This window comes from Xiphias gladius, chromosome 6, assembly GCF_016859285.1.
Source record: "Xiphias gladius isolate SHS-SW01 ecotype Sanya breed wild chromosome 6, ASM1685928v1, whole genome shotgun sequence".
Classification (NCBI taxonomy): Eukaryota; Metazoa; Chordata; class Actinopteri; order Istiophoriformes; family Xiphiidae; genus Xiphias; species Xiphias gladius.
Genome location: NC_053405.1, coordinates 16,243,386 through 16,270,789, shown reverse-complemented (window position 1 = coordinate 16,270,789; position 27,404 = coordinate 16,243,386). Strand labels below are relative to the sequence as shown.

Here is a 27,404-nt window from a genome sequence, read left to right as displayed (position 1 = left end):
ACCGTGCGGTTCTGGCCCATGGCTGTGATCTTGCCTGCGTAATCTGGTTTAGAGCTTAGCAGGAACATCTGTTCTACAAAGCTTCGGCTCCTTCCGTTCCTCAGGCCTCATGGAAAAAAACTGAGGCCAGCAGTGAGGCCACTGCCACACCACAGAGCCTCCAAACCTGCGAGTCATGACCTCAAGGCCAAGCCTTCTCAATAATAATCTCAGCAGTGAGAGAAGAAGAGTGACAGCTCTTCGAAATGTAGTTTTCAAATGTGTGATGTGACAGTGGTTGAGAATATGCTTAATTGATTACATATGTACAGTAGGAGGTTTAAAACTTTTAGACAAAGTGTTTCGTTCAGTCAGTTCACTCACATGGAACAGATTTATGATGTGAATACAGAATATAAACAGCTATTAAATATTGGTAGTGCTCTGTCATTCTTTTTGACTGCATACTAATTTTTAAAAACAATAATACAATCATGAAAAAGATATTATTAGTAGTTATTACTTATTAGTACGTATGAGTATCATTTAGCTAGACCCCACGTGAAGCTTGGATTTACAAAAACTGTGGAATGCATTTATTTTAAACAAATTGTTATACATATATATACAAACATATCAACCTCAGACCCTATCACCATTTAGAGGAGTAGTTTGATATTTTGGGAAACATGCTTATTTGCTTTCTTGCCAAAGATAGATGAAAAGTTTAATACCACGATTACATTTGGAGAGAGTTAGCTTAACTTAGCATAAATACTGGACACAGGTAGAAATAGCACGTCTGACTCTTTCCAATGGTAAAACAAATGTGCCTACCCACGCCTCTATAGCTCAATAACTAACACATTATATTTCACTTGTTTAACCCATACAATAACCGAAACATACTAGTGACTCGAGGTTTTACAGGGGATTACGTGCTGGACTATTTCTTGAGTAGACACTGTGACTCCCTGAAGTCTTATCTTTTCTGTGAAGTTGACAGTGGAACCAGTGGAGGTGGTGGTAGGCAGTTTACACCATAACTGTTTCTGAAATCAATCTCTATTCACTATATAGTGACTGTGTGTACTGTATTTACACACCATTTTATTTGAGTATCTGAATTCTGAGTGTGTAAATTTATCCACTATATACTGCCCCTCCACAATGGAACAAGAAAAGTAGTGTCCACGGCATAAACACTACTCTCTGCGAAGAATCCCACAATGCAGTGCTCAGCACTGAGATGCAAAAAATTACCGTTGTGCGATTCTACATATGACAGGGAGGTGGGCAAGCAAAGAGAGAACTTCTGCATTGGGGATCCATTCAGAATCTTCAACATGATAACAGATAAAGAAAAAATATGAATTTTAGTCATGCTAATGTTGCAGCTCCAGGAATGGTAGTGGTGGTCTGTCAGTCTGTTGGTCCACCATTTCGTCTACTTTGAATGATCTATTGGATGTATACGATTCACCCCTGTGGCTTATGAATAATGTCATTGACCGTGAACAACAACTTCCCTAGCCCAAATCTGTCCACAGACCTTTGACTTTTACTATTAAAACTACTGGAGGGATTGCCATGGTTGGAACGACATTCATGGTCCCCTAAGGATGAAGACTACTTACTTTGTTGATTGCGTGAATATTCCTCTAGCACCACCACCAAGTTCACATTCGGGAATTTGAAAATGTTTTAACAATTACTGGATGGATGTCATGAAATTTGGTTCAGACATTCAAGTTCCTCACAGGATGAACTGTAATAATCCATTGACTTTTCATTTAGTCCCATTATCAAGTCAGAATTTATAAATAAATATTAGGATGCTAACACACTAAACTAAGATGGTGACCATGGTAAACATTTTACCTGCTCAACAGTAACATGAAAGCACTGTCACTGAGAACATGTAAGCATACTGATGTTAGCATTTAGCTTAGAACACCACAGCACCACAGTACAGCCTCACAGAGCTGCTAGCATACCTGTCTATCCTTAGCCTTTTCCCCTGAAGAGCCTCTCTTGAATGAAAACCTGCATCCTCACTTTGGAAACTTTTGGAAACCAAAGCTGAATCATCACCCTTGGAATATCTTTCACAACGCAATTAGTTAAGTGGTCATGGTGCTCAGCCAAAGCACAGCAAGAAAGAGAGAAAACATGCTCACATACATTCCCAAGGTTGTGAGCTAAGTCACTGCAGATGGCCGACATCCAGGCCTCAAGAGAAAACTGGTGTTGTCTTTAGTAATTGTGTTCTACACTCAAAATGAAAGAGAAATGGAAAACCCTTTTTTTTAATGCTTGTGACAACTTTTCATTGTTGGAAAATGTTACTCTTTTATTTATTTTATTTTTTAAAATTGTGTTGATGGTGTGTCTGCCTCCATCATTTTATATCTCATAACCTCTGGCCTGTTCTCCTTTGTATCCACTGTCCCACTGTCTACAATCTGATAAAGAGGAAACAGCTGGGCCCGGAGATGATGCAGATTGTAGGAGCCCCGCTTCCTCCACATGTACCCAAACTGGCATCAGGGCAAATGTCTCCAGAACAGGCTCTTCTGTGTACCTCTGAGCTATTCTTCTGTTAACATACAGGGGAAAAAAATGTAGAATGATGATGACTTGGCAATTCCCCTTTAATTACAAAAAAACTGAACAGAATTCATCTTGCCCTGTTCTCTCATCCTTTTATTTATTTATGCACAAGTACAGAGACATGCATAACTTTAAACTGTAGCTGAGAGAACATAAATCCTAAATAAGATCCGATAGCGCTGCTGTTTTTTTCAGAAAGGATTCCTCAGCCAGGTGCAGTCAACAGAAACCAACACATGAGGAAGAAAAGAGTCCATGCAAACGTTTGATTTGTTGGTGTGGACATGCAGTGATTACGCCCTTCCTGTTCTTTTGTGCTCCTTGTTGGCAGGAGCATGATGTTAGCTGCCCAAAGGAAAATGGCAAACACGCTGATTGATTGGGTATAACTGTAACCACAACACTGGATATTTGCACAGACATAATTGATGTCTGAATGTGGAATGGGGCACTGCAAGGTAGCCATATAGATGCAATATCTTCTTGGGGAGAGTTTTTTCCCAGGGAGCAAGTCAGCTGGGTTGAATAACGAAAGAGTTTCCTGATGGTGCCAGTTCATGAAAACATCCTCTGTGTGAATGAAAAAGACCAGATAAGGTCTGGCTGCCCCAACGAACAGCTGGCGGTTACTGTCTGCCTTATATCAGCTCTGTTGTGGGAGGACTTTTACAATACATCAATGAATGTGCACAGATGCACAAACATATTCACACTTGAACGCATACAGTGTGTACACAGACTGACGTACTGTTAGGTAGAGAAAAAAATTGCTGCACCTTGCACACATGTTCAATTATTCACACACACCATGAGGCTCTATTGTGTTTTTTCCCTGTCTTGTGTAAAAAAATAAATGGAAAGGACAGATTCTGTGCGCAAATTATGACGATAATGACAGATATAACATGTCCGATAGGAATCTATGCAAGTCATTATTTTTCATCTACCTATACATTCTGCATTGGACTTCAAGGAAGCAGTTCGTGCAAATGTTTTTACACTTAGACTGTTACCAACTAGATTATCTCTAATGTTCTTATATGTTTTTCCTCCTCTTTACTGTGAACTGTAGGTATGGAAGAAACCTGAACAACCAGCTCTCTGTTTTGCAGTTTGCCATTACCATGTGATCTACTGTGCATAAACGTGGGACAACACGTCATGACGACAGGAATGATAATCTTTCTGATGAGTGACACTGAATACAGTGTCATCAGACATCAGAGCCAATACATTCCTGTAATTTCAGATGTTTACAAAATCTTGTCATTTCTGTCAGTGTTGTGAGCTGTGTCTGATTTCTTTAACTGTGGTGACACTCATGGTTAGGGAGCTTTATGTGCACTGTTCTTCTCTTTGGCTACTGTCTAGCTCAGAGAGTTGGAGAGTGTCCATTCTTGTCTGTGGACACCAGTGACATCATATCTCTTGAGATGAGGGACCAATTTCTGCAGCTTCTGCAGTCCTATTACTGCAAGGTTTTTTCATAACAGACTCGGGTGGTTTGTAATCACTCTTTCCACAGTGACTTAAGAGCCATAGACACACCACTGGAAACATTTGTGGCCGAACAAAATAGCATATAGTTTTTATTTTTCTTCAGACTTAGTGTAGCTGATTTCACGTTCATTAAATGACCCAGCTGCCTGGCCAAAAGGCTTTTCTGCTAGTAAAACTGTGCCTAGTCCATATTTGAATGCATCCTTTGGTCTAAGCTGTTTGCTGGGATGAAAGTATGAAGAAGACTAGACTATTCAAAATTCCAAACAAACTCGGCCGACTCTTATAGAGCTGATGGAGGGGGCATTTATCATGGCAGGTTTGGGGAAATTTTCAGCTAATTTTTTTAATTTAACCTCACATTTCTCTTTGGGTGGTTTAATGTCCTCTGTAATAGGTTGGGATCCATCCTAATCCATAAATTGCTCACCTTTTGTTGCACATATATCAATTTTTTTTCATGGTTAAGCTTAATTCCACACTGTGAAACACTGGGGGACGCTGCTGAGGTGAAGTGGTTAAAGAAATTAGAGACATCACTCTAATGTGTGCACACCAACACATTATTTGAGAGAGTTGTGTATCAGTACTGAAACCAGTAGCTGTGTTTTTTATTTTTTATTTTATTTTATTTTAAATAGCAAGCATGTGGTTTTAATGCAGAGAAGTAGATTAAGCTACAGGAGTGGTTTGAGAGTAGTTGCTATAGATATTTTGACATTTTAAATTGGGTCATATTGTACCATGCCTGAAAACATGTTGGCGTCTGCCCTGAAAGAGCAAGCCACAATTTTTTTAAAACCCCCCCTCAAGTATTTGATACACACAAGGTTTTAGGTGGATTATTCCTTTAAATGTGTCTCCACAATGAAGTTTGTAAAATGTTACTGTAACTGATGGGAGTGATGGCCAAAAATACATAAAATTAGATCCGTGTTATTTTTAGAAAAAATTGAATTTTCCTTTATCAAATACAAAAATGCTTAGAACTGATGACCATTTTTTTTCACAAGGTTAGGACAAAAATCTCAGTTATCCGTGAAGATTTTTCTTTTTCCAGGCTGTTACATTGCATTGAGTACTCATGCAGCACATGTGCCATCGAGTTGTCGCAGTGCTGATGGCAACGTATCACGCTCTCCCCCTTTTTAGCTTCTCTCTGCCTCACCCGCTGCCTTCCCCTCTCCTCAGATAGTACATCATTAGCTGTCTGCTGAACACCTGGAGGCAAAGCCAGCGAGGTAATTATTGAGGGCATAGCCACGTCTGCACGCAACCGTCATTAACCCATCGTATCTCATTTAGAGCAGAGAAAAGACCTTGTTGTTGTAAGGGGAGACGGAGAGAGAGCAATGTGGACTGGTGATCAGCCCCTGACATGTCAACTGTGATACAACAAATGCCTCTGCACCTAGAGCTAATAAAGCCTGGAATTTTCTGTTGCTTTTTCATCAGGCACTGGACCTGGAGATGTGCCAAGACCAAGGATGAGGGAGGCTTATCCCCTACTCTTAACTTTAAAGATGCAGGAATTCATGAGAGGAGAACTCACACAAACACACACACACACACACACACACACACACACACACACACACACACACACACACACACACACACACACACACACACACACACACACACACACACACACACACACACACACACACACAACCAGCAATGACTTGTTTACTTCTCCAGCCACAAAAAAAGGAAAAGATTCTGAGGTGAACCAGCCTCAGATATCCTTACTTCTAAGAAACTTCATAAACGACTGTAGAGAACGGATTTAGAGTGTGTGTGTGTGTGTTTATGGGCATGTTTGTCTTTGAGTGTGTGCTCATGCATCTTAAATACTATATGTATGTGTGGGCCTATAGGTTATGCATGTACATTTCCAACTGAGTATGTATCTATATGAGCTAAATTTCAAGTTGCTTCACTGTCATATGCAAATATTAGTGCGTGAATAATAAATATGTGTGCGTGTGTGTGTGTGTGTGTGTGCACGTGTACTTTTCTGCTGTTTGGGCAGAGCACAATCACCTTAGACGCTGCGTGGGTGACCGTTGCAGGTAAAAGTATAAAAGCAGAGTTTTTCCTTTACTACTTCAACGCCTCATTGCCTTCTACCAGCCGTCACCGACGAGCCCATGCAGCTCACACACGTCATGAGCAGGAATGCCTTCATGACAGGCTGCCAGGACAGTGGAGCATCTCGAAAGTCGTTATTGATAAGCAAGACAATCGTTTTTAAAGAGGACTTGCTATTGTTGATTTGTGTGGGACCAATTCGAATTGGCGTATATTTCTAATAACTGCTGTACAAATTGATTTTATTATATCCTTGCCAGCATGCCTATAGAGTTTATTGTAGAGCTAAACTCCCACTTAACTTCCAGATTAGCTTCCGTTTCACTTTCTTTCATATATTCAAGTGTAATTTCTTCCTTCACTGTCCTTTCTGAAAAACTGAAACCTGATGTCAGGTTTGTCACTGAGACTCGTGGGATATGTTGTTTTATAAGCTATTTGCATTTTTAAAAAAAAATCTCTGCTAAAATGAAAAGTTGCCAAAAATTACAATACACTAGCTGGTACAGTAGTAAATATATACTCACGAGACCATGGACAGAAAATCCTGGTATCATGTTTGAGGTTTTTAAAAAACCCTCTATGAGAAAATACACTTCCTGGGGAGAGTAATGGAACTTGAAGAGGGGATGGGTCTTCAGTATTCTGGACCACAGGGACACTTTACAGCTTTTAGACCAATAATCTTCAAATTTTGGCTGAGGAAAAGGATTAAGGATATGTTCATCATCTTCCTTAATCCCTTTTATGGTCAGCTCTTATCTGTACCTCAAATCTGTCAGCTGTTATAATACATAATTATCAGAGTGTCCAATATTTAATAAAGGTTTTAGTTTCCACACATGTAGGAAATAAAACATGTATGATTTTAATGGATGCTTGAGTAAAGTAAACAGACTGATGTGTTCTTCATGGTTAAAAGACCTAAAACCTATTTTCTCAATCAGCTTCTTACCTTGAGTGATTTGGTGCTACATGAACACGCTATTTTCTCCACAAATCCGATTATTATTATTTTTTATACATATATTTTGCATGAGCAATTTCAGTTTTTTGTGTTTTGTGTCTTTGCCTTCGTCACTGCTTTAAAGTGGGTGGGGTCTAGTTGGGAAAAGGAGCACCAATCAGCATTTAGCAACATTTGAATCTGAACGTGGTTGGCAGTTGATGGGTTGTTTGCTCATGTTGTCACTTCACATCTGATCACACCACCACACCACACTGTAAGAAAATTAGCTGAGCTTTTGAGTGTTAAAAGCTTTATGAATAATAACTATGGATGCTTTTTTTCTAAACTTTAACTTAGTTTGTTGCTTATTTGGTCATGAATATTTAAGGTAATAGAGAAATACTTTATTCAATTGCTTTGAGATGTAAATTGTCATTCCTTTAACATACTGTATGATGTGCATACTAGGCCACTTCCTCAATGTGAGTATAGATACTTAAGAAAGTAAAGCAAACAAATTGTTCTGAAAGTGGGCACTTTCAAATCTTCAACCTTTAAATAGCATATAGTACAGAGCTCTCACAAATAGTGAGACTGCACATTGTGGCTATGATCTATTGCAGTGACTTTTTTTATTACATACATCGTGAAACTGCCAGACATACGCTTTGCATACTCTGCCTCTCCTACAATCTTAGTTCAAAACAAAACAAGTTGTTCCAGTGTGCAGCAGCAGAAGTATTGTAGAGTAGTCTGTGTAACCTATGGGTGCATACTGTCTGCTAAACCTTATCTATCTAGCCTGCTAGACAGTCAAAATGAATTTATCAATTAGCCCGGGCTGTGTGTGCCCTTGGGGCTGCAGTCCCAGCCCTCACCTCCTCTGCACTGAACTTCAATCAGTCATCCTGTCAGAAAAGCAGAGCAGGGAGAGCAGTCTGGAAAACGCCTTTTGAGAAGTCTGTGAGGTCTACCAAAGAAGACAAACCTTCTATAGAACTATATTAAGAAATATTTCCTCTCATGTACAGTTACATGTTTTGCAAAATCTGCATTAAACTGATGAATGAACAAAGATCTCTTTTTAGCAGAGATTCAAATATATAATTTTAATGTGGTGAGAAATGTAAAATGAAGATATGGTAAATCTAGAAAACTATTAAGCATTTATTTTGCGGTTACTGCAATGTATATTTTCAGGCTGGGGAACTCTAAAGCATTTTGAATCATTTGATCCATCTGCAGGAGCCAGTCAAGGCTTCGGTGACATGTCTCCGTCCAGAGGAAAGCTGAGGAACAATACTTAATGAAAACAGCAAGCACTCAAACATAAAGCAAAATAAACTTTATTCATATTTTCATCACTTGAAGGTATACAGAAAAACATCACACTCACTACAAAATATTAACATTCAATTCAAAACACATATATACATAATCCTGCAATTCTGCACATTATACATTTCCATGTTAACTTTTATGTAGATAATTATTCTTGTAAATAATTTGCCTTAAAATCCATAAAAATATATATGCCTTGGTAAAAGTAAATAACTACAGTGCAACAACAGATCAATACAGTAAATGTATAAAATGCCTCAGTGAATGTGTGGCAATGCAAAAAACCCTGCTGTTAATTCATATTTCACTGGAATTCTGACATCATCAGTGCAAGTACCTGCGATAACAACAGCGAACTTTCAAACCAAAACGTAGAGGAAACGGTTACATGTGCATCAGTACACACGGGTCTTGTTTGCTTGGGAGGGGAGCACAATGTGGTTTAACCACTTGAAACTGACAGGCAGCTGGTTGTGGAGCTCAATCTGCATTTCCTCTGTGCCCTGCGAGTCTTGCTTGGGGTTGATGGCGGGGAGGCCACGCTCAGATTTCGGACTTTGTAAAAACTGTTCCTCAGACTGTCCCGCTTGCTTTCGGAAGTGCTACTGGTGTCCTTGGATGTGAATTTGTCTGGGTGACAGAGGCTGGCCTTCAGGCAGCAGCAGCACAGCAGCTCAGCAATAGCCTTCCTCATTTCACTGCTGCCCAGGGCGTAGATGATGGGGTTCAGGCTGGAGTTCAGGACAGCCAGGGAGATGAAATAGTCAGCGCTGAACAGCAGTGCACACTGGCGGGAGGCACAGAAGAAGTCCACCAGCAACAGCAGGAACAGTGGCCCCCAGCAGATCATAAAGACCCCAACGATGGTGATCACAGTTTTAAGCAGAGCCAAGGAGCGCTTGCGACTGCGATGGGGGCTCAATTGTGCACTCCTGTGGACGTGGCAGTAGATGGCACCATAAAGCACACCAATAGCCAGGAGTATGAGGAGGAAGATCAGGAGAGAGAAAAGGATGTAGGTCTTGGAGTAGAGAGGGAGGAGGGTGGAGCATCCGTTCAGGCTGCAAACACAGTTCCAGCCCAGCAAGGGGAGGAAGCCAATCACAAGTGCCAAAACCCAGCAGAGTGCCACCAAGACGTAGATCCTATAGTAGGTCTTCCTGGCTGACTTCTGGGCCAGTGGCTTCATCATAGTGGTGTAACGCTCCACAGCAATCAGCAGCAAACTGAAAATGGATGCTGCCAGGGCTACAAACAGCATCCCTTCCCTGAAAAGCCACAGAGCAGGGGTGAGGCGGAATGTCTGGCTGCCAGACATACAGATGTTGACCAGGTAGGCAGCACCTGTGAGGAGATCACTGAGCGTGGTGTTGGCAATGCAGACGTAAACCCAGCGCTGTCTGTGGCAAATGTGGGAGATGACAGCCACCAGCACCACGAGATTCTCCAGTATGATGAAAATGCTGAAGAAGAGGAAGACAGCTATGGAGACACTGATGTGGTTCTGGGTGTTTGAGAAGGTCCTGTTCTGCAGGCGGCCGGTGTAGTTGTAATGCCGCAGAATGACATAATTGATCTCATTAGCTGTATTAGTGGCGTCTGATATGGTGGTGTTGCTGGGGTAACTGGGTGAGTGGTACAAGTGGGGGCAGGAGGAGGGGGAGGTGAGAGAGGAGATGACATTCATAGCAATGGCTGGGATGGTCAAGATCGAGGCTGTGGGTGGGAACAGGCTGAACTGAGCTGGTAAGAGCTGCAAGGGAATTAGTGTGGCACTCCTGTGATTAAACAGGCTATCATCACACTCTAACCACTGGAGCTCCCTGCCTTTGCTCAAAACACACCTGAGTAGACAAAGGAAGAACAAATGAGAACAATGTCAATACGGCAACTACTGTACATTAAAATAAAATCAATAAAAGAAAATTCCCCGTTCTCACATAACCGCACTGTGTGCATCCTCATTACGGTGCTTCAATCAATTTAAAAGGCATCATTTAAATGCCTCCCTCGTGCGGCACTCCACCTAGCTGTGGTTAACACAGGATGAGTAAGCAGCTGCTGAGGGCATTTAAATGAATAAAGGAATACACAAGTAAAGAGCGCTGGAAAATGCTTGCTTGAAATTCCCAGGCAGTGATGTTGACTGAATTACTGCACTATTAATAAATAATTGCAAAATAGCAAAAACATAAGTCAAGTTTATTCTTTTTCTTCTTAAACTCTCTTCAGTGAAATCAATCAAAATCAATTCATCAAAGAAAGACAAGAAATATAAAGCTTTTTTCCCCAAGGTTTATTAATCAAAAAAAGAAAAAAAACTGATCCAAAGCTTAAAACAAAATTAATTTTTGCACATTGAGCACTGCATGCTGTACCACAACAGTTAAAAGTGGAAATTCTGAAATCTGTTTAAAATTTCAAATTTGTTACATTTTCTTTCTAATTTTATGTACTGATATGTTGATAAAATCCATTCCAGGTAATTAGCAGAGCTGTAGAGTGAAGGGAATGCTGTCCAGTGGAGAGTACTTACTCTGGCTGCTGGTGCTGCTGGCAGTGATGCTGAGAGTGTGAGAAGATGGCGTATTTGTAGCTGACTACAGATTTTTTGCACATTGATGGGGAAGTAAGCCTGAAGGTTAGGTATTGACAAACCACACCCAAAACAGATTACACACACACACACAGACACACACACACACACACACACAAACAGAAACACAAACGCATATGTGATATGACACAAAGATTGCCATTACTTTTGTTCCGTCACCTTGTAAAGAGAAAAAGCAACAGTGAGAGTAGGTGCCTACAATTTTAGAACTTCACAGTCAAAGAAATCAAATGTTGTCTGACGATTATTTACTAGTTATATCAGAAAATGTATTCTTATTCTAACTAACAAGTCACAATTTTCCAAAATTTTTCTGGCGCACCAAGATCATCATGTTTTCCAAGGACATCATGCAGACTTTACCATTACTGCACATTGAATGGTATTGCTCAAGCTGCCCTATGATAACTTATACGGGAAAGGCTCTTTCAAAACACATGCCACACTAAGCCAGTTGTAAAGTAACATGATTCAATATTTTTAAGGATATGTTGCAAGAATCTCACTTGCACTTACGAGACCATGGCACCTAGCCAAAGCCTTATTACAAAAGCCTCAAATTTTAGTTTATTTTTCTCACTATTTCTCAGAAAGTACCAGTAAAAAAAACAGGAACTCCCAATTAGATTTAAAGGTACCCCTCCCTGTCAATAGAGGGTTTCATGTCTCATTACACAGCTGTGGTTGTGGGTTTGGGTATAAACAAGAACGTCACACTATTCACTCCATGTTCTTATTGTCACAAAGCATGGCACACTTGTCTTCAACAATCCTCCAACCATGCGCCAACTGCGGAGCCTTACCACATGCTATAAGACAGGCTGTGTCACTGAAGCCATGACCACTTTCAAGTCAGCCATAAACACATAACGTAACCAGCATATGGTTCATCTTGCAAGCACCACAAGGTGATGCCAGACCCCAATATCAAGACACCACTTTTCCAAGATGAACAAACCCAGAGCTCGTGGCTGAAAACATTCACGCTTCAGAGTAGAGTTTTCAAAGAGCTATGATTATATATTTCAAGCTTTCGGCAAAGTAGGCTTTAATTGTATCACTGCACTATAATTATCATTTATCAAATTCAAAACCATGCTAGTGTGGTCTGAAAAAGGTCAAATGTAACCTCTGAAAAAATATAACTATAACCATGCCATTGCCCCCAATGTTTTCGTAAGAAAATAATGTTTTTCATGCTCATTGCAAATGCTATTTTTTTAATAAGAAGAAGAATTGTTATTGGGTAATATCTGTCATCTTCCATCTATCTCCATCACTAATATGTTTCTGTGGTTTTGGTGACTCCATTCAAGAGCAAGACAAGGTTGTGCGTGTAAATACAGAAACAATGCAAAGTTAATCAAACTCTGAGACACTTGACCTATATTTTGTGTAACTGTAATGAGGCATTACACTCATGGGCCTCCTCCATGAAACCAAAGTAGCTAATTTCTAACACAACTTCTCCTTTTTAGTCTTGAGATATAAAAGACATGCATAAATGCATCAATAAACCATATAGTCAAGATTCTGATACAGGTTGGATGTTGCTCTATCTAAATCTAATGATGCAGTGGTGAGGCTGTTTTTGCAAATGAAATGAGGTAAAAAGAAAAAAAAAGTGTAAAAAAAATACACAACAAGCTACAGCAGCATGAAGTGTTAATAACACCCGCAACTGTTGACAACGCCCTTACTATGAAAATATGACTTCAAAAAGAACGGCAGTCACAAAGTGCGTATTCTAAACCACAAGAGTGTGTGTGTGTGTGTGTATGTGTGTGTGTGTGTGTGTGTGTGTGTGTGTGTGTTTTAATTTTTTTAAACGATAAGCAGGCCCTAAAGCTTTTCCTGTAGTTGATTTAAACAAGATTGTGCTTGTGCCCTCAAGTCTGGCCAGTGATATGGGGGGGTATGTTGGTGGAGGGGGGGCTCAAAAAGCTTAATGTGGAACAGTGAATGTGTAATTTAATAAAACTAGGTCTTTGTTACTTGTTTTTAATGTAATCGCATAAAAATATATTTTCAGCAATGTTTGATTGATCAGATTAATCAAAATTCTACATCATCTTGCCTTCACAGAGTAAAGACTGAGACAACATGTTGCCATTATATATACGTGGAAACTTGTTTTAGCCAGCACTTTGTTTAATGATTTCAGACTTCACTGTTTTAAACACAAGAATACTGCGAATTGTGGGTATAGTAATATGTCAAACAAAGTCTGCAGTGTTGCAGACTCATGGAAAATGTGCATAAAACAATCAGAAAATCTGTGCGAATGCCCTCAAGGCCCTTGCTAATTTCACTGTGACACCTCATGGACTAGTCATGAACACATGTAGAAGTCTCAGAGTCTGTAAGACTGGACATTATGAAATAGCCAGAGTTTTCTTAGTGGCAGCATCTAGTGAGTGTTAAAGAGATTTGATCTTTAGGCAGTTTCATATTTGCCTTTGAGTTCAGCTTTGGTAGTTGCTGCTTAGTCCCGAGCACATGGGAGAAATGACTGGAAACTGATCTACAGCAAAACAAGGGGTGGACAAACATATCCCATGGAGAGCAAACATTCTGCAGGTTTTCATTGCAATCAAAGCTTCCAGCAACTGATTATCACTCTGTTAAAGCGAGGGAAGCAGCTAATACCAAGGCCACTGGCTGGAATGAAAACAAGCAGACTGTTGGCTCTCGTTGCATATGCCACATGTGTACTATTGCCGTAAAAAATTGTAATGGCTTACACATTTGCAAACTAATTGCCTACTTACATATCCACTGCACCATCATCCCTTTCACATTACACACAGCCACTTGAGTCATTATTGTAACAAAAAAGCTGATCAGTAGAACTTAAAAAAACTTAGGGAAACCACCTCCCTTCCTGTTGTGGGCCTTTGACATCAACTTCCATTGTGTGTTGTGGGCAAACAATGACAGATATCAGAACTGTGTGATAAGGGGATCATTGAGACAGTTAAAAAGTACTTTGTAAAAATATGATTGCAATTATGAACAGTTTGTTGGGGAAATGGTTTGATGGGGGAACCTGAATTTAAAAAATGGTGATTCTAATCTCATTGTTGAGAGGTCACAATATAGATCTTTTTAGAACTATGGTGACACCATCTGGCCAAATGGTGCAATTTATGAAAAAACCTATTGGGTTCGGTATTTGGTGGTTGCTGGAGTATAGACTTAGAGTCTCTGAGGTAAGGATGACTGACTTGCTTGGTGTTGAGCAGTCAACATCTGGTGGCCACAAAGCAGGATTACAGACATTTTCCTTTCAAGAAGAAAACATGAAGCATCACTGTGACAGATGCTAGAAAGCTCACTCAAATGAAATGTCGAAATATTGTTTTCAGCTTAAGGGAATTTCAATTATTTCAGCTATTAATGGCAGACATAGCTTAATGCTACATAAATTGGAGTAAATCAATTTAGAATTCTTTGTAAACTGAATTGTAAATACCAATTTCACCTTTGTACATTTTGGACCATTTGGTTTTGCAATTCACACTCTAGGCTCTCTGAAATCTCAGGTTCTTTATGTAAAATGAACTTATACCCTTAGCACAATTCACACTGACTTTGGATATTGAGGGAGGTCTTTAACACTTAAAAAAAAACCATATAAAACAAAACAATAAACAATAAAAAAACCCCATAAAAAACATAGCTATGTATTGAGCTAAATTCACTTCCAATATAGGCTGAAGAAGTTTTTTATTGAAAATAGTGTTGAAGTTGGTAAAAACTGTTGGATAAAATACAAAAAAATATAATGATAATGATTACATATTAAAAAAATTATTAAATACCACTAACCATGCCATAAACAAGAGTTAGACTACAGGCATTTTAAATATGAATTAAGTTAGTACAGTAACAAAGGAACTGGATTTACCAAAGGGTGGACCAACATATTAAACTTCAAATTACATCCCTCGTACCAGAAAGAAACAAAAATCACTGTTCAAAAATCAACATCAAGTCCCCAAAGGGAGTACAAAATACTAATTAATCTAGTAGTACACATAGTCCAAAAGAGTAAGAGTAAAAAATAAATAAAACATAGGCCTCTCAGTTAACCCAGCAATAGCTAATTTAAGTTACTTAGAATGTTATATTAGCCACACATTAGCCTCAGACAACTAGCATTGGCTAGGAGTAAACTGATGCAGAAAAACTAAACCAAGATGTGATAAATAAAAATTCACTGAACCGCTATTATAAAAAGAGCACCTACTGTATATGCAGTTTAATGCTGCAATATATGATCCAATAAATCTGGGGAGTAGATAAAAGATTCCTGTCAGTATTTTTTTGGTCAAAGTGGTGGCTCTAACAATTCTGCCAGTGGATGCTGCCACTAGCAACGGAATGTTCAACTGAAGCTGTCTGCTGGTAGCCATAGACTGTAAGATGGTTGTAGAACACAGCCCATGAACTTATCTCATAACGAAAGCCTGATGTCACTTTTGGCTACCGTCTACTGTTGTCTACTCGTCTATTCTCAAAATCAGATCTGTGTACATCACCTGAGGTGGTAAGCCTCCTCTTCCAGCTGCAGATGACAGATTGGTAAACCCAGAGCCTTGGTGCCACCCTGTAGCACCGCCGCTGTAATCCTGGAGAGGGCGCTGATCTTCAACAATTGCCCCCAAAGCAACAGGGTTCCTTCATTGTATAGAATCTGGCTTGTGCCTTTTTCCTCAACTTTTTTTTTTTTTTTTTTTCCACCGCTCACACTGCTGCTGTTATTTAGACAACGAGAAAGGAAGTAGCGACAGGCTAGCTGGTTAGCCGGTCTGAAACGAACACAGTCCGTCAGGAAAAAGTGGACTTTTGAGCCTACTTTATCTCAGAGATCGCTCTTCTTTATTTAATATAAACGTATTAGTAGGCTACGTTTTTTTTTTTTTTGTCGGTTCGTTTTATTTTCTTTCCGCCCCGGTTTCAAACCTTCAAACTGACTCAACTCTGAGCTTTGTCTGTCTGGGACTCCACCGTTGTTAGCCTGCTGTATATAGAAGTCACTCTTGGTTTCGCCAAAGGAGAAGAAAAAAAAACACAAAACTGAAAATCTGCAACTTGATTTTCATTTATTTGTTCACCAGTCGGTTGAATTGCGCGGAATGCAGTTAAGGATTACACCAAGACAATGAGAAAATCAGCCGGGAAAGGTACGTTAAATACTATTTGCTTGAGCACTTCGATTTGTACGAGCATGTTGTTTAAAAGCAAACGTTTACATGGTAACGTTATTTTTTCAAATAATTTGGTTTATTGTTGTCTAAAGACACGCGTTTTATTTTCATGGCTATCAGGCACTGTATTATCCTGTTGTAGGAAGTTATTGTGAAGTAGCTAGTCCGTGAATATCTGCGCCTAACGTTAACCCCATCAACGTTGACCGTTCTCTATTGAAAGTAATGTTCAGTGTCCCATTTTAAGACAACATGGTTCTGCTAGGTAACCTTCACGGGGGTCCTGTCTGTCTATTATGATAATAGGTGATAACACTGTTTGGTCAGTGACACACAGTAGCATAGTTGCATCCAGTGTGTGAACGAGGTGAGAATGTAGGCTGACTTGTTGCAGCGCAGTTTCCCAAGGCCTGGTGCATAATGTGGCTGACTTACATGTCGGCGGGTTGTCGTTCCGTTGGAGACAACAATGCCCACTTAGATTTAAGAAAAAGCTCCGCAGTGTCGAGTTTGGTGCAGCAGACTCTGGAATCCTTGACATAGGTCCAACCAGAATGGGCTAGAAGGGGGGTAAATTGAGTTTATCCAAATTACCAGTGTATCATAACTGTTCTTATGTCCCCCCATGGGGCACAATTTACGGATGAGTGCAGCCAGTAATAGGGTGAAGTAGTTAAAATACCTTTTTAATAATGAAGCATCAGCTCTACTTAGAACTGGGAGATATATCAATTATAGTATTGTTATCATGATATGGGGTATTTATTGTCTGTCAATTTTTATTCCCATATCACGACAGCTTAAATGTTGTGTTCTCCCCAGACTTCACAGCTGCTTTGCAAATAACTGACAACTTTCCCACCTTTTCTGACTGTCTCGCTCAGTAATGTCAGCAGTGACTGCCTCTGTCTACTTTGCCTGTCATTGCACAGCTGTATTAATATAACCCACCCTTGGCTTTACGGTTGGTATCATGCAAAACTACTGTTACCTTATCAACAATTAGAACTAGGAGATACCGTTGAAATCAATATAATGATATTGACAAGGATGTTTTCCAATGTCGATTAGTATTATAACATGGCAAACGTATTCAAATCCTTTTTTTGCTGTATCTTCCATACAGTAGCACATGGGCCAAACCTTAACAAAGTCTCCCACACAAGCTGCAGGACCAAGCTCTTGCTACATGACCTGATGTCTGAATGGTGGGAAAAAAGTACATCATACATAGGAACATTAAAATTACACACATATGTAAGTTACTGTTAATTGAGTTAAAATGTTTAAACACTTTGTTCAGTTAGCTTTATTTTAGAAATTTTGTGTTTTGTGTTAGTTTGCTTGCCAATTTGGAAAAAAATGTGTAATAACCACCCCAAGGTGTTTTGAACTTGGGGTCAAGCATGTTTTTTTTCAGGTCATTTACTAGTATTTTGATTATTTTTGGATTGCTTCATTTTAATTTGAATTATTTTTGTTCTTATTTTGATTAGTATAGTTTTTTTTTGACAATTTTAAATTCATTTCACATGAACTAAAATAACCTTAGCAATAACAAGTCATTTCTTTGCCAGACCATGGACAAATACTCATACAAATAACAAGAACAAAACTGTCAGTTACCAATTTTAATCAGATGTTTTTTGATAGAAAAACACATCACAGCTCATCATTGAATTATAAAGCTTCTGCATTAAATATAAACGCAAATTAGTTCTCATTAAAAAAAAAAAGGAGCACATTCGGGCAGCTTTTCAATGAAGTCTCTTATGACTGAACTCAAGTGACAGTGAACAGAATGAGGATTGCATTTTAATTTACACAATATATTTGACAGTGCATGTCTATTATTTATAGCATAATTTTAAAAACAAAGTCAATAATAGAGATAATAATAGAGCATCATAGAGTAATACCGTTGAAACACTCTGTGTAAAGCAATCAGTGACAGTAAAGGTAATTTAACCAAAAAAATGACCACCTTGTTCATTTGTCATGAATAAAGTGAATGACAAAGGAGGTGTGTGGAGCTGTTGTGCGTGCATGTGTGTGACACATCTGTAAGCCTGGCTGTGTGGGGTCTGCCAACTACACTGTGCTGTGGATTCAGCATCAGCCTATTCAATACAATCAAGGTCCCCATCTGTCATATTCAAAATCTAATTAACATCCCAATCCCATAGAAAAAGCTTAAGAGTTGAATCTCCATTTATTAAAACCAATTATAGTAACTGTTTCCAAATTTAAAAAGGAGGAGAAAGCATGTAACTAAAAACAGATGTTATTCAGATGTGAACACATAATGCACTCTTAACTTGTATGAATGGAATCCAACCTGGATCTGTAATATTAATCAAAATGTTGTTGTTTTTTTTACCCTCTGAACATAACTGTCCCGATATCTTTAAGTGATAAACCTCACCTAAACTGCTTCTAAACGCTCAGGCTGTCCACAGAAAGGCTCTTTTCCCTCTTTGAAAGAAAAGGGCCATATGGCCCTCTGCTAATGGTTTGTACCCTGCAAGCCTCACTGCAGAGCTGACAGTGTTTGAGGACAAGAAGGGGGAGGGGGAAGGAAAACCAATTACATTTCCAGTTCAGCCTTGAGTTGTAATTGGTCTACACATCCTGGTGGATGCAACTGTCTGAAACTGCGGATGAAAAGATAATGGCCTCAATCGTAGCTGTGAGGAGATATTCAGGTGTTCTCTCATATCAGACTTTGATATTCACCTTCATTGTGTTTATTTTTAGCAACTAAATTTTACCTTGCGTGTTATTGAATATTAATTTCCTCACAAATAACACTGTAAAGTCAGTCTTTCATCTAAGCTTTATGTGTTTAACTTTTCAACAGGGCTGTTGGTTTTATCTGTCAAGGCAGTTACGTGTTCGCTGTAGTATCTCAGTGTTTTTAATAAATTTAGGTCCGTTGCTGTTTTGGATCATTAGCCTGAACTACATCAGAGGAACTGTTGTTGTTTCCTGATATGATGCTTATCCAACAAGCTGCTCTCTGTCATTACACCACGGCCGTAGCCAGCAAGATAGTTAATAAAAAGTGTAAAAAGTTTTTATTGGCATAAATACTGAAGTGAGGTGAAGAATGGTTATGAAATAGCATTGGCTTGTTTTTACAATGATGTCGTGAAGTTTCATGGTGTTTTGTGGTTAGCTGCATACATACCAAGCATTTTATTTTTAGCTGATGACTTAAGAGGTGTGGGAGCTTTTTTTGCATTGTAGATAGCAAAAGCTACAGTGTGGAGGTTGCAGTGGTTCTGCTAAAAGCTCTGTGTAGTGTCTGTCCTAAGTTTTCTACACTTGCATGGAAACTATTTGGTGTCTCACAACTTTTTGATGAATCATCAGTGAGGGAAATTAGGTTAAATTGGTATATATCAAATCTCTTGTTTCAAAGGCTTACGAAAAAACAAAAAATAGGTGCAAAAATGCCCAATTATTTTTCGTCTTTTTGACTAGTTTAAAACCTGAAGATGTTGAGGTTGTGACCCTGCTCAGGTGAGTCTAGTATTAGGCTGTTCTTGGGTCACTGTGTGTGACAGAACAAGGACAAAAGAACAGGTTGAGCTATGATGTGCTATGGCAGCACAGTGATTTCTAATGAGTCCCTTAGCAGCATGCGTTATCTCTCTGTGCAGCTGGTGAACTGGGTTAAGATGATGTAGACTACGTGTGGAATGATGTAGACACCTGCAGTCCCCCGGCCCTGCAGAACAGCTTCACAAAGTCAGGTAGACCAGCTAGCTCAACTGTCATCGGACAAACACAATGTATTTCTCATCGGTGAACTAATTATGTTTTCTTCAAGTGGAAGGAAAACTTGAATTAATTCACCAGATCATTTTTGTTTCAGGCAATAGGTTTTTTTTTTAGGACTTTTAGTGAGGGCTAAAGGAGAGAGAATGCATTGCTGAATACACACAAATTGCACGTTGACTAAAAAAGTAGATGATTGTATATTTTACATTATGCTACATTACTTTTAAGATAAGGTCCTGTAAATGTTGAGAAACAAATGTTGACCAAGTGTGCGATTGTTCACTGATACACTAGAGATAGTGAAGGGCTCATGGCCAAGGGCTTGCCAAAAAAAAGTCAGACGTGTAGAGGTTTGCATTTCTATTTACCTGTGGGCTCATCAGGAAGATTACTGTATCCGTCTGTTACTTACACTACTTCTCAAGAATACTAGGATGGGCTGGGCTAGGTGTCATTCTGCCTTTTGTCAACCGGGCTAATTCTGGTGATAGTATTAAAATATCAGGACAGCAGAATCCAAGATCACATAACTCTCTGCCATTGAAAGAGCTTGATCGTCATATCTCTGCATCACAGATGATGACTGCTGATTTGAATGGGCTGCAAAGGGTAAAAAAATTTGGACCGTTCCCATCAGTGTTACCTATTCACCCAGTAAGGCAAGCTGGGTATGTGTATTAACAAGGAAGAAGGGATGAATGTAAAGAAGGAGGTCAGAAAGGAGAAATTGGACACCAGTAAGTGTGCATATGCGTGTTCTTTTTGTGTACATACAGTGGGTCAGCTCTTAGTCCAATAATGTGACAGGAATTCTCTAGGGTCCGCCTTTCTGTGGTCGAAGATGGGGAGAGAAAATAGCCTTGCATTCTGCAGAAAGCTGTTAGCCGAGCTTTGAAGTATGGATTTGCAATGACCTGTATTTTGTGGAGACTTGGCCAGATGGAGAAATTCTGTGTGAGTAGACGAGGAGAGGCAGAGTAAGGGAGAGCAGTGGGGTTTAAAAGTAATCTAATTCCAGAAACTGCTTGGTAACTTTAAATGCGGCAAGTAGAATTTACGGGTTTTATAAATAGAACCAGCTGTAATGATAGCGTATCAGTGAGGAAAAGGCAGTTGGACTGTTTTGGGATGACCTACTTACAGTGCATTTGTTTGTTGTGCCTTAGTTTTCACTCAGCCATCACTGCAAGCTCCAAACACATCAAGTCAGGATGATTGGGATCAAAGCTGGGTTGTGATGATTATGATTATACCAAACCTGTCTGTTTAGATTCTGATTATAGGCACAGTTATAAACCAAGCAAAGTTTCAACCAAAATATACAACTAAAGAATTTTCCACAGTGAAGTGCAAAGTGGTCTGTCAACGTCATGAAAGACACATTTTCACTCACTTCCAGGCAGCTTGACCACACTTATTTCATAAGGCAATTTGGGTAAAATCTACATGTTACATCTTTACTGTTACTCAGTGTTTTGGGTAGTAACCATCAGTGGTGTTTACATAATCTGGCTTTCATCACATTCAAATGTATGCACTGTTAGAGACACCAACAATAGCCATTTTTTTCCAGATGTACTACATGCAGCTCAGCGCCCCTGATTCTCAAAAGGATTTCAACTTTTTGACTCTTTAGCAGTTCATGTTGAAAGGATAGATATACTTTTTTTTAAATGAGGTGGTGTGAGTTTCTCTCTGCTAGTGATATTGATGCATGGTTTTTAACTCTAGCAGTGACTCCTGTGGTTGGAGATCTTCCACTGAGAGCCTGCAACTTGTCAGCCAAAAATGAGCAGCAGCTGTATAGGGCCACCAAACAAAAACATTTCAGCTACAACAACACACAGAAACTGTCCACAATATATTATGACATCTTTTGCTTGCTTCTACTGTTTGATTCCTTCTCAGATCCATCCGGAAACTACTTTGTTCGCTGTAGTGTAGTATGGTCCATGCATCTATATCACTACTGGTCAACAACTCAGACAACCTGTTCCAAAAAAATCCAATCAGTGCTTAAGGCTCTGATTTAGAGTTTGACATATTGTGCTGGACCCTTTCTGTCACTCGCTACCCACTCCCTCAGCTGCAATAGTTACCCTCAGGAAGAGCGATGTTTTGTGTGTGTCTGTGTGTGTGTGTGTGTCTGTGGATACAAACTAACTTGTTGATCGCTGTGTTGAGTGCTATAACCTCCCCCTCCATCTTCTCTGCGGTCACTGATCTTGGCCATTTGGCTTAGGATTATGGGCAGAGAGAGCACACCCTGAGGCCCTATTTGCTGTTGCGCTGCACCATGGCCCATCTCTGAGTGTGACTGTCAAAATTGGATTATGAGGCATAGCTAAGTAGGGCCACACATATACACTATGTTGAGTCTATCTATCATTATTTACCTAAATGTCTATTATAATACACCCTGTCAGTTCCTCTTACAGTTGAAGGAAACAACAGAACCTAGTCATAACTGCCAGGGAAATTGTCAGAAACCGGCCATAAGAACATTTTGTAGTCTCTTTTTATGCTACATTGGACTTGCTTGTAATACTGTGATATCTTAACACTGCCTCCAACAAGCACATTCAAAACAACCCTTATCTAACTCATCCCCCCTAATTTATTTTTCACTAAAGTCAAACCACATAAGTTCCACAATTGCCATGTGTAACCGACTTTGAATTCCTGAATTGGTATAACTAGTTGAGGTTATTTTAGTGAACTTAAAGCATTACAGTAGTTTGGTACCTTCTGAAAAAACACGAACCCCTGCCTGTATGGCAGAGATAAATATGCACATTGCATGATGACTATGTAATGACCAGGGAAATTGACGTTCTAGCTATGATCTCCAATTGTGTTTACTTATTAAAACACCCTACATTTTCATCTCCCACATGTATTGTTGAGATGCAAATACAGAGGAGAAAAGAGATTTAAGAATGAACCTGTAGTCTCTTATCTAATACTTACTCCAATAAAAAAATCCTCCAATTTTTAGACTTGGTTTAAGAGTTATGGACAAGTCTAAAGACGTACACTTCAGCGGTTTTCCTTACTCACTGCTTTTGAAATGATGTGAGGAAAAAATGAATAATCTCAGGCAGGCAAGGTGGTAGAGGTGACAAACCACCTCCCATTATATGCGCCAGGGCAGAAGCAAGCCAGCGTGTTACAGAGGACACTGGATGGCACAGTGTTGGACTAGTGAATACAAGGTTGACATAGTGCCACTTGAAGCACACGATGTTTGTTGCTGTAGTTAGTTCTAGGTGTGTATCTAACCTACTTTATGGTGTTCATTAACTAAAATGCCCTTCAAACCTGAGAGAAAATTGAAGTTCATAACATATTGTTACAGTGACAATGAGTAAAATCACATTCGCAAAACAGAGTATGGTTTTTACTCCAATTTGCTCACATTATTGCCTTGATTACAGTTCGATCTGTGTTATTTGTGTTCACGTAAATATAGCCATTAACATAACCTGAAATTTTATAATGATTTGCCCCGGATTTCTCTGTGACCAGTCTTGGTTGTCTTTGTGAGAAAAAAACCCCCCAGCACATTCTGTATCTGAACCATATTTTTCTATTGCACTGTTATCGGGATGTATGTTGGCCTTTGACATATATTTCCAGTCCAAATATATCAATACAAGGCATGAATGTTGGGCATTTTTTGGCACGTTGTGTTCAGTATTAGGGTTGACTTCCTTGTGCTGACTGTAGCTCAGTCTCACCACTGGGTGCCCAAAGGGCTGTGGAGAGTGACGGGAGAAGTGAAAGAGAAAAATTATGGCACAGAAGAGTACAGACAAGGGAGGCACAGATGGGGAAAGAGATGGAAAGAAAGAGACAAGCTGAGTGGAAGAAGGAAAGAAAGATGGAGCAGGAACAGTAGACCTTGGCTGTGTCCTCTCTGTTGGCTGGGCTCCGCTGTGCTCTGTTTGTTTTTGCTCTATTTTTACCGTGCAGTCAGACTCTGGTCACTGATGAATGACTCCATATGTAAGTTACATTTCATCTGACAGAGATCATTCAGGATTTCTGGCTTAGGTGAGAGAGAGGGAGTGTTAAGAGACATGATGTGATCTGCATGGAAGAAAAGAAAGGGAGAGTAAGATTAAAAGTTGTCTTTTTGGAAAATATCCTTAGTGGTGTTTTCTTTTTAATGAAAATTGGGTTTTTTATGGTATTCATAGGACATTGCCCATCATTATTTTGTTCTTTCCTCCTGTTACTGTTCAGTCCACTTCTTTTAAAACAATGTAGATGGGTAGATTTAGAAAAAGGTCATCCTAGGTCTAGATGAACAAACTATCCTTTGTAAGATGCTTATCATTATAATCACACATGTTGGTGTGTGAATCTGCCACCCAAACATCATCAGGACTTACCACAGGAAAGATTTTTTCAATAGATTATACTAGCTGCACTACATTCAATAATCTATTGTACGTTAGATTATGCTTTTTCCCCTGTTACTCCTTTTCATTAAACATCTGTCATCACAACCTCCTTATAGTTATCCCTCCTGCTGCTTTTTGTCTTGCTTTTAAGTTCAAAATGAGGTCAAAGTATAAAATGTAGGATGAGTAATATTACTAACACTGATTGGGATTGGTATTGATAAGATTTTATTGGTACCAATGCCATTATCGACTCTGCATATCGGTCCAATTCTTTATCCGTTCCTTCACAGGTTTTAAACGACAGCGCAACTGTTTTATTATATGAACACAGGCTGCAGCCTGACAGCCAGCGTGCGCAACAGTCTGTCTGTCATCATCTAAAATTGATGAAATGAGAAATTGATTAATGAATTGATGAAATTTGTACTGCATTTTTTTTCATTTAGGTTTTAGGTCTTAGTCAAAGAAAAAAATCTGCTAAGCCTACCTGCGTGGCACTAATGTTATTATAACTCCTGATATTTACCCTCATCATGGACATACTGCCCAGATGGGAATCAGTGTCACTAGTGCGTAGAATGTCACTGCGGCGTTTTTATTGTATCGTCTTGGGCGCCCAAGTAGAGCCTACATTATGGGAAATGCTGCAGTAAAACTAGCACTGTCATCATCTTTCTTCATGAAATGAAGTCCTGCTTTGGACTGTTTTTTTTCCTCTCCGTCATGACTCTTTCTTTTTGCAAGTTCCCAGAAGTGTAGACGCACAAGTTCGATTTTATGGTTTTGCAATGCGCAACTGTCAGAAAAACATGCTGGCATCGATAACAGGAATTGATAAGTTCGGAGGCATACAATTCAGATGGTTCGGACAATTTGGAACCAGTTCTCAACTGGAATTCCTAAGAAAGTGTTTACCGGTTGGTAGAGTATGGTGAGCCACCGACACTAGAACCTGGTCATAGCAGAGACACCAGAGGCTTTTGTCTGTGTTAGCTAGTTTAAATCTCAGTTTCTTCCTACTACCTGTGTTGTATGCTCACCAACAGGATTTTAAGATCAAGACGACCCATCTGTCGTGATCATTTTATTTTGTAAGGAACAAAGAAAAGTGTGGTTCTCTGTATATGTGTGGCATGTGTAACCAGCAGCAGGGGTAAGGGATTTTAAATAAGTATGAACTTGGTGCAGTACAGTGACTATTCTGGTGCTACAGTGGAGTCATGTGTTAAGGGAAGTGTTTTGGAGCAGGGTAGCCCACATGAGTGAGCGTGTACAATAATCCCCTCTGTCTGCCTCCTTACCCTCGCTTCCTTTTCTCCTCTTCCTGATTTCTGCCTGCAGCTGCCCCAAATCTCCAGATGGCGTACTGTATGTTTTCGTGTGTTTGTGCATGTAGTTTATCACACTGAACGGGAAGGAAGTGTTTCCCTAACTGGAGACCATGCTTTAATCATGTTTTTTTTTTTTTAAATGATTGCATATGCAGTTGGTGGACACAATAACATGATCTGCATCTGCTCAATGCAACTCAGTACAGTAGCCACTGCCCCAAAGAATATTCAGCCATTGCATTATTTTTGAGAACCTACTTTTTCAGTATCTGAGCTGAGCAGAGACTTCTGGGTTTCATTAAGTCAGATGTGCTATGGCCTCACTGGTCTGGTGTATTTCATGTGGAAGCTGCTGCTTTGAATCTAAAGTTTCAGCTCATCACACTGATTGAAAACATAAATTTCTTTACGCCGTCTTGGTTGCTATGCATCTTCTTATCCCTGCATTAACCTCTGGATAAAAGAACCTTTTGACTTGAGTCTGCGCAAGGCAGACATTTAAGGCTGGGATATTATTTGGGAAGAATTTGCATGTGATTGTCACTTTGCTCAGTTGCAGCACTCTGCGATAGGTTTGGAGAGGTTTGATGAATTACAAAGCACTGATCTGCTCACTTGGGCTTGCCCTCTGGTCTGACTGACTGGGTGACAGTATAGTAAAGGAACATTATATGTAAATCAAAAACACCAGGGAATTTTTTTTTCATAGTAAACAGACTTCTCTCCTCTACTCTCATCTACTCAGTGTGGCTTGGCATCTGGACTGTGTTAAAGCGGCAGTGCCAAATGTTAGGCGGTGGGGAGCAGAAGGGGGTGACCAGCAGGGGGTTGAATAGGGGGCGCATTGGAGGGCGGCATTGGGGGAGATTCTGGGAACGTAAGTGGTACGACAGGAGAGATCGGGGAAAAGGGGCACATTTAAGGATGCAGTTAAAAACAGTATTACAGCAGAAGCAGATGGGTGGCGAGACACGGGGGGGTACTGTAAGGCTGTACCTGGGCCTCTTGAATTACTGACCTGCAGTGAGATGTACATAAAGTAGGAGTTCATAAAGCTGTGGCTGAAACTAATGTTGGAATGCCTCAAGCAACAGCAGAACAGGCTGACGCGTGGTGGCCTTAGAGGAGTGATACAGCCATGATTTCAAGTTGTTCTAAATTAGGTTTTCCTGTGTGTTTGCAGCCAGCCCCAGCTGTTGAGATTTACCCCTCTCGCTTGACTTAGAATGATCTGCGTGTGATACAGGGTCATACCTACCTTCGAGGGATGTCAAACGAATGGCAGTCTGTGTCAGTTTGTCAATACATGACTCAGACACATGATATTGGGTGTGGTGAATCAATGCAGTGCACTCAGATGACCATGGAATAATTGATTACCGCTGCCCATCACAGTTACGGTAATTCGTTGTGACAGAAAGCTGGCCAGTTTGAGTTCCGTTATGGTTTGCAAAAACCTAAGCGGTCACTGTGATGGGGGATATATCTGCACATCTCAGTCTGGCTTAGATTTAGGAACTCTGATAATGTCTTTCTCTGTTCTTTTATGTTCCTTTTCTAGCAGCTTAT

At 39.8% G+C, this 27,404-nt stretch overlaps 2 protein-coding genes across 4 annotated transcripts in view; one reads left to right on the top strand and one right to left on the bottom strand.

Moving 5' to 3' along the window:
- Positions 1 to 8,511: 8,511 nt before the first annotated feature.
- Positions 8,512 to 11,107, bottom strand: s1pr4 (sphingosine-1-phosphate receptor 4). The gene is made up of 2 exons (XM_040127918.1): positions 11,013 to 11,107; positions 8,512 to 10,320 (listed from the first exon to the last, which is right to left on the bottom strand). The coding sequence occupies exons 1-2, from the start codon at positions 11,093 to 11,095 to the stop codon at positions 8,919 to 8,921; spliced, it is 1,485 nt and encodes a 494-aa protein (XP_039983852.1). The 5' UTR covers positions 11,096 to 11,107; the 3' UTR covers positions 8,512 to 8,918.
- A 4,746-nt stretch (positions 11,108 to 15,853) lies between these two features.
- Positions 15,854 to 27,404, top strand: part of LOC120790429 (unconventional myosin-IXb) — a 55,646-nt gene continuing 44,095 nt past the window's right edge. For all 3 annotated transcript variants that reach the window (XM_040127916.1, XM_040127915.1, XM_040127917.1), the window contains exon 1: positions 15,854 to 16,282. The gene's annotated coding sequence lies outside the window, so the exon portion shown is untranslated. The remainder of the gene's footprint in view (positions 16,283 to 27,404) is intronic.

What these genes read in the sequence shown, in the direction of transcription:
- s1pr4 (XM_040127918.1), bottom strand. Translation starts at nt 11,095, where the DNA reads ATGTGCAAAAAATCTGTAGTCAGCTACAAATACGCCATCTTCTCACAC. An exon ending in CAGCAGCACCAGCAGCCAGA is followed by an intron (nt 10,321 to 11,012) that starts GTAAGTACTCTC and finishes TTGTCTACTCAG; the next exon opens with GTGTGTTTTGAGCAAAGGCA.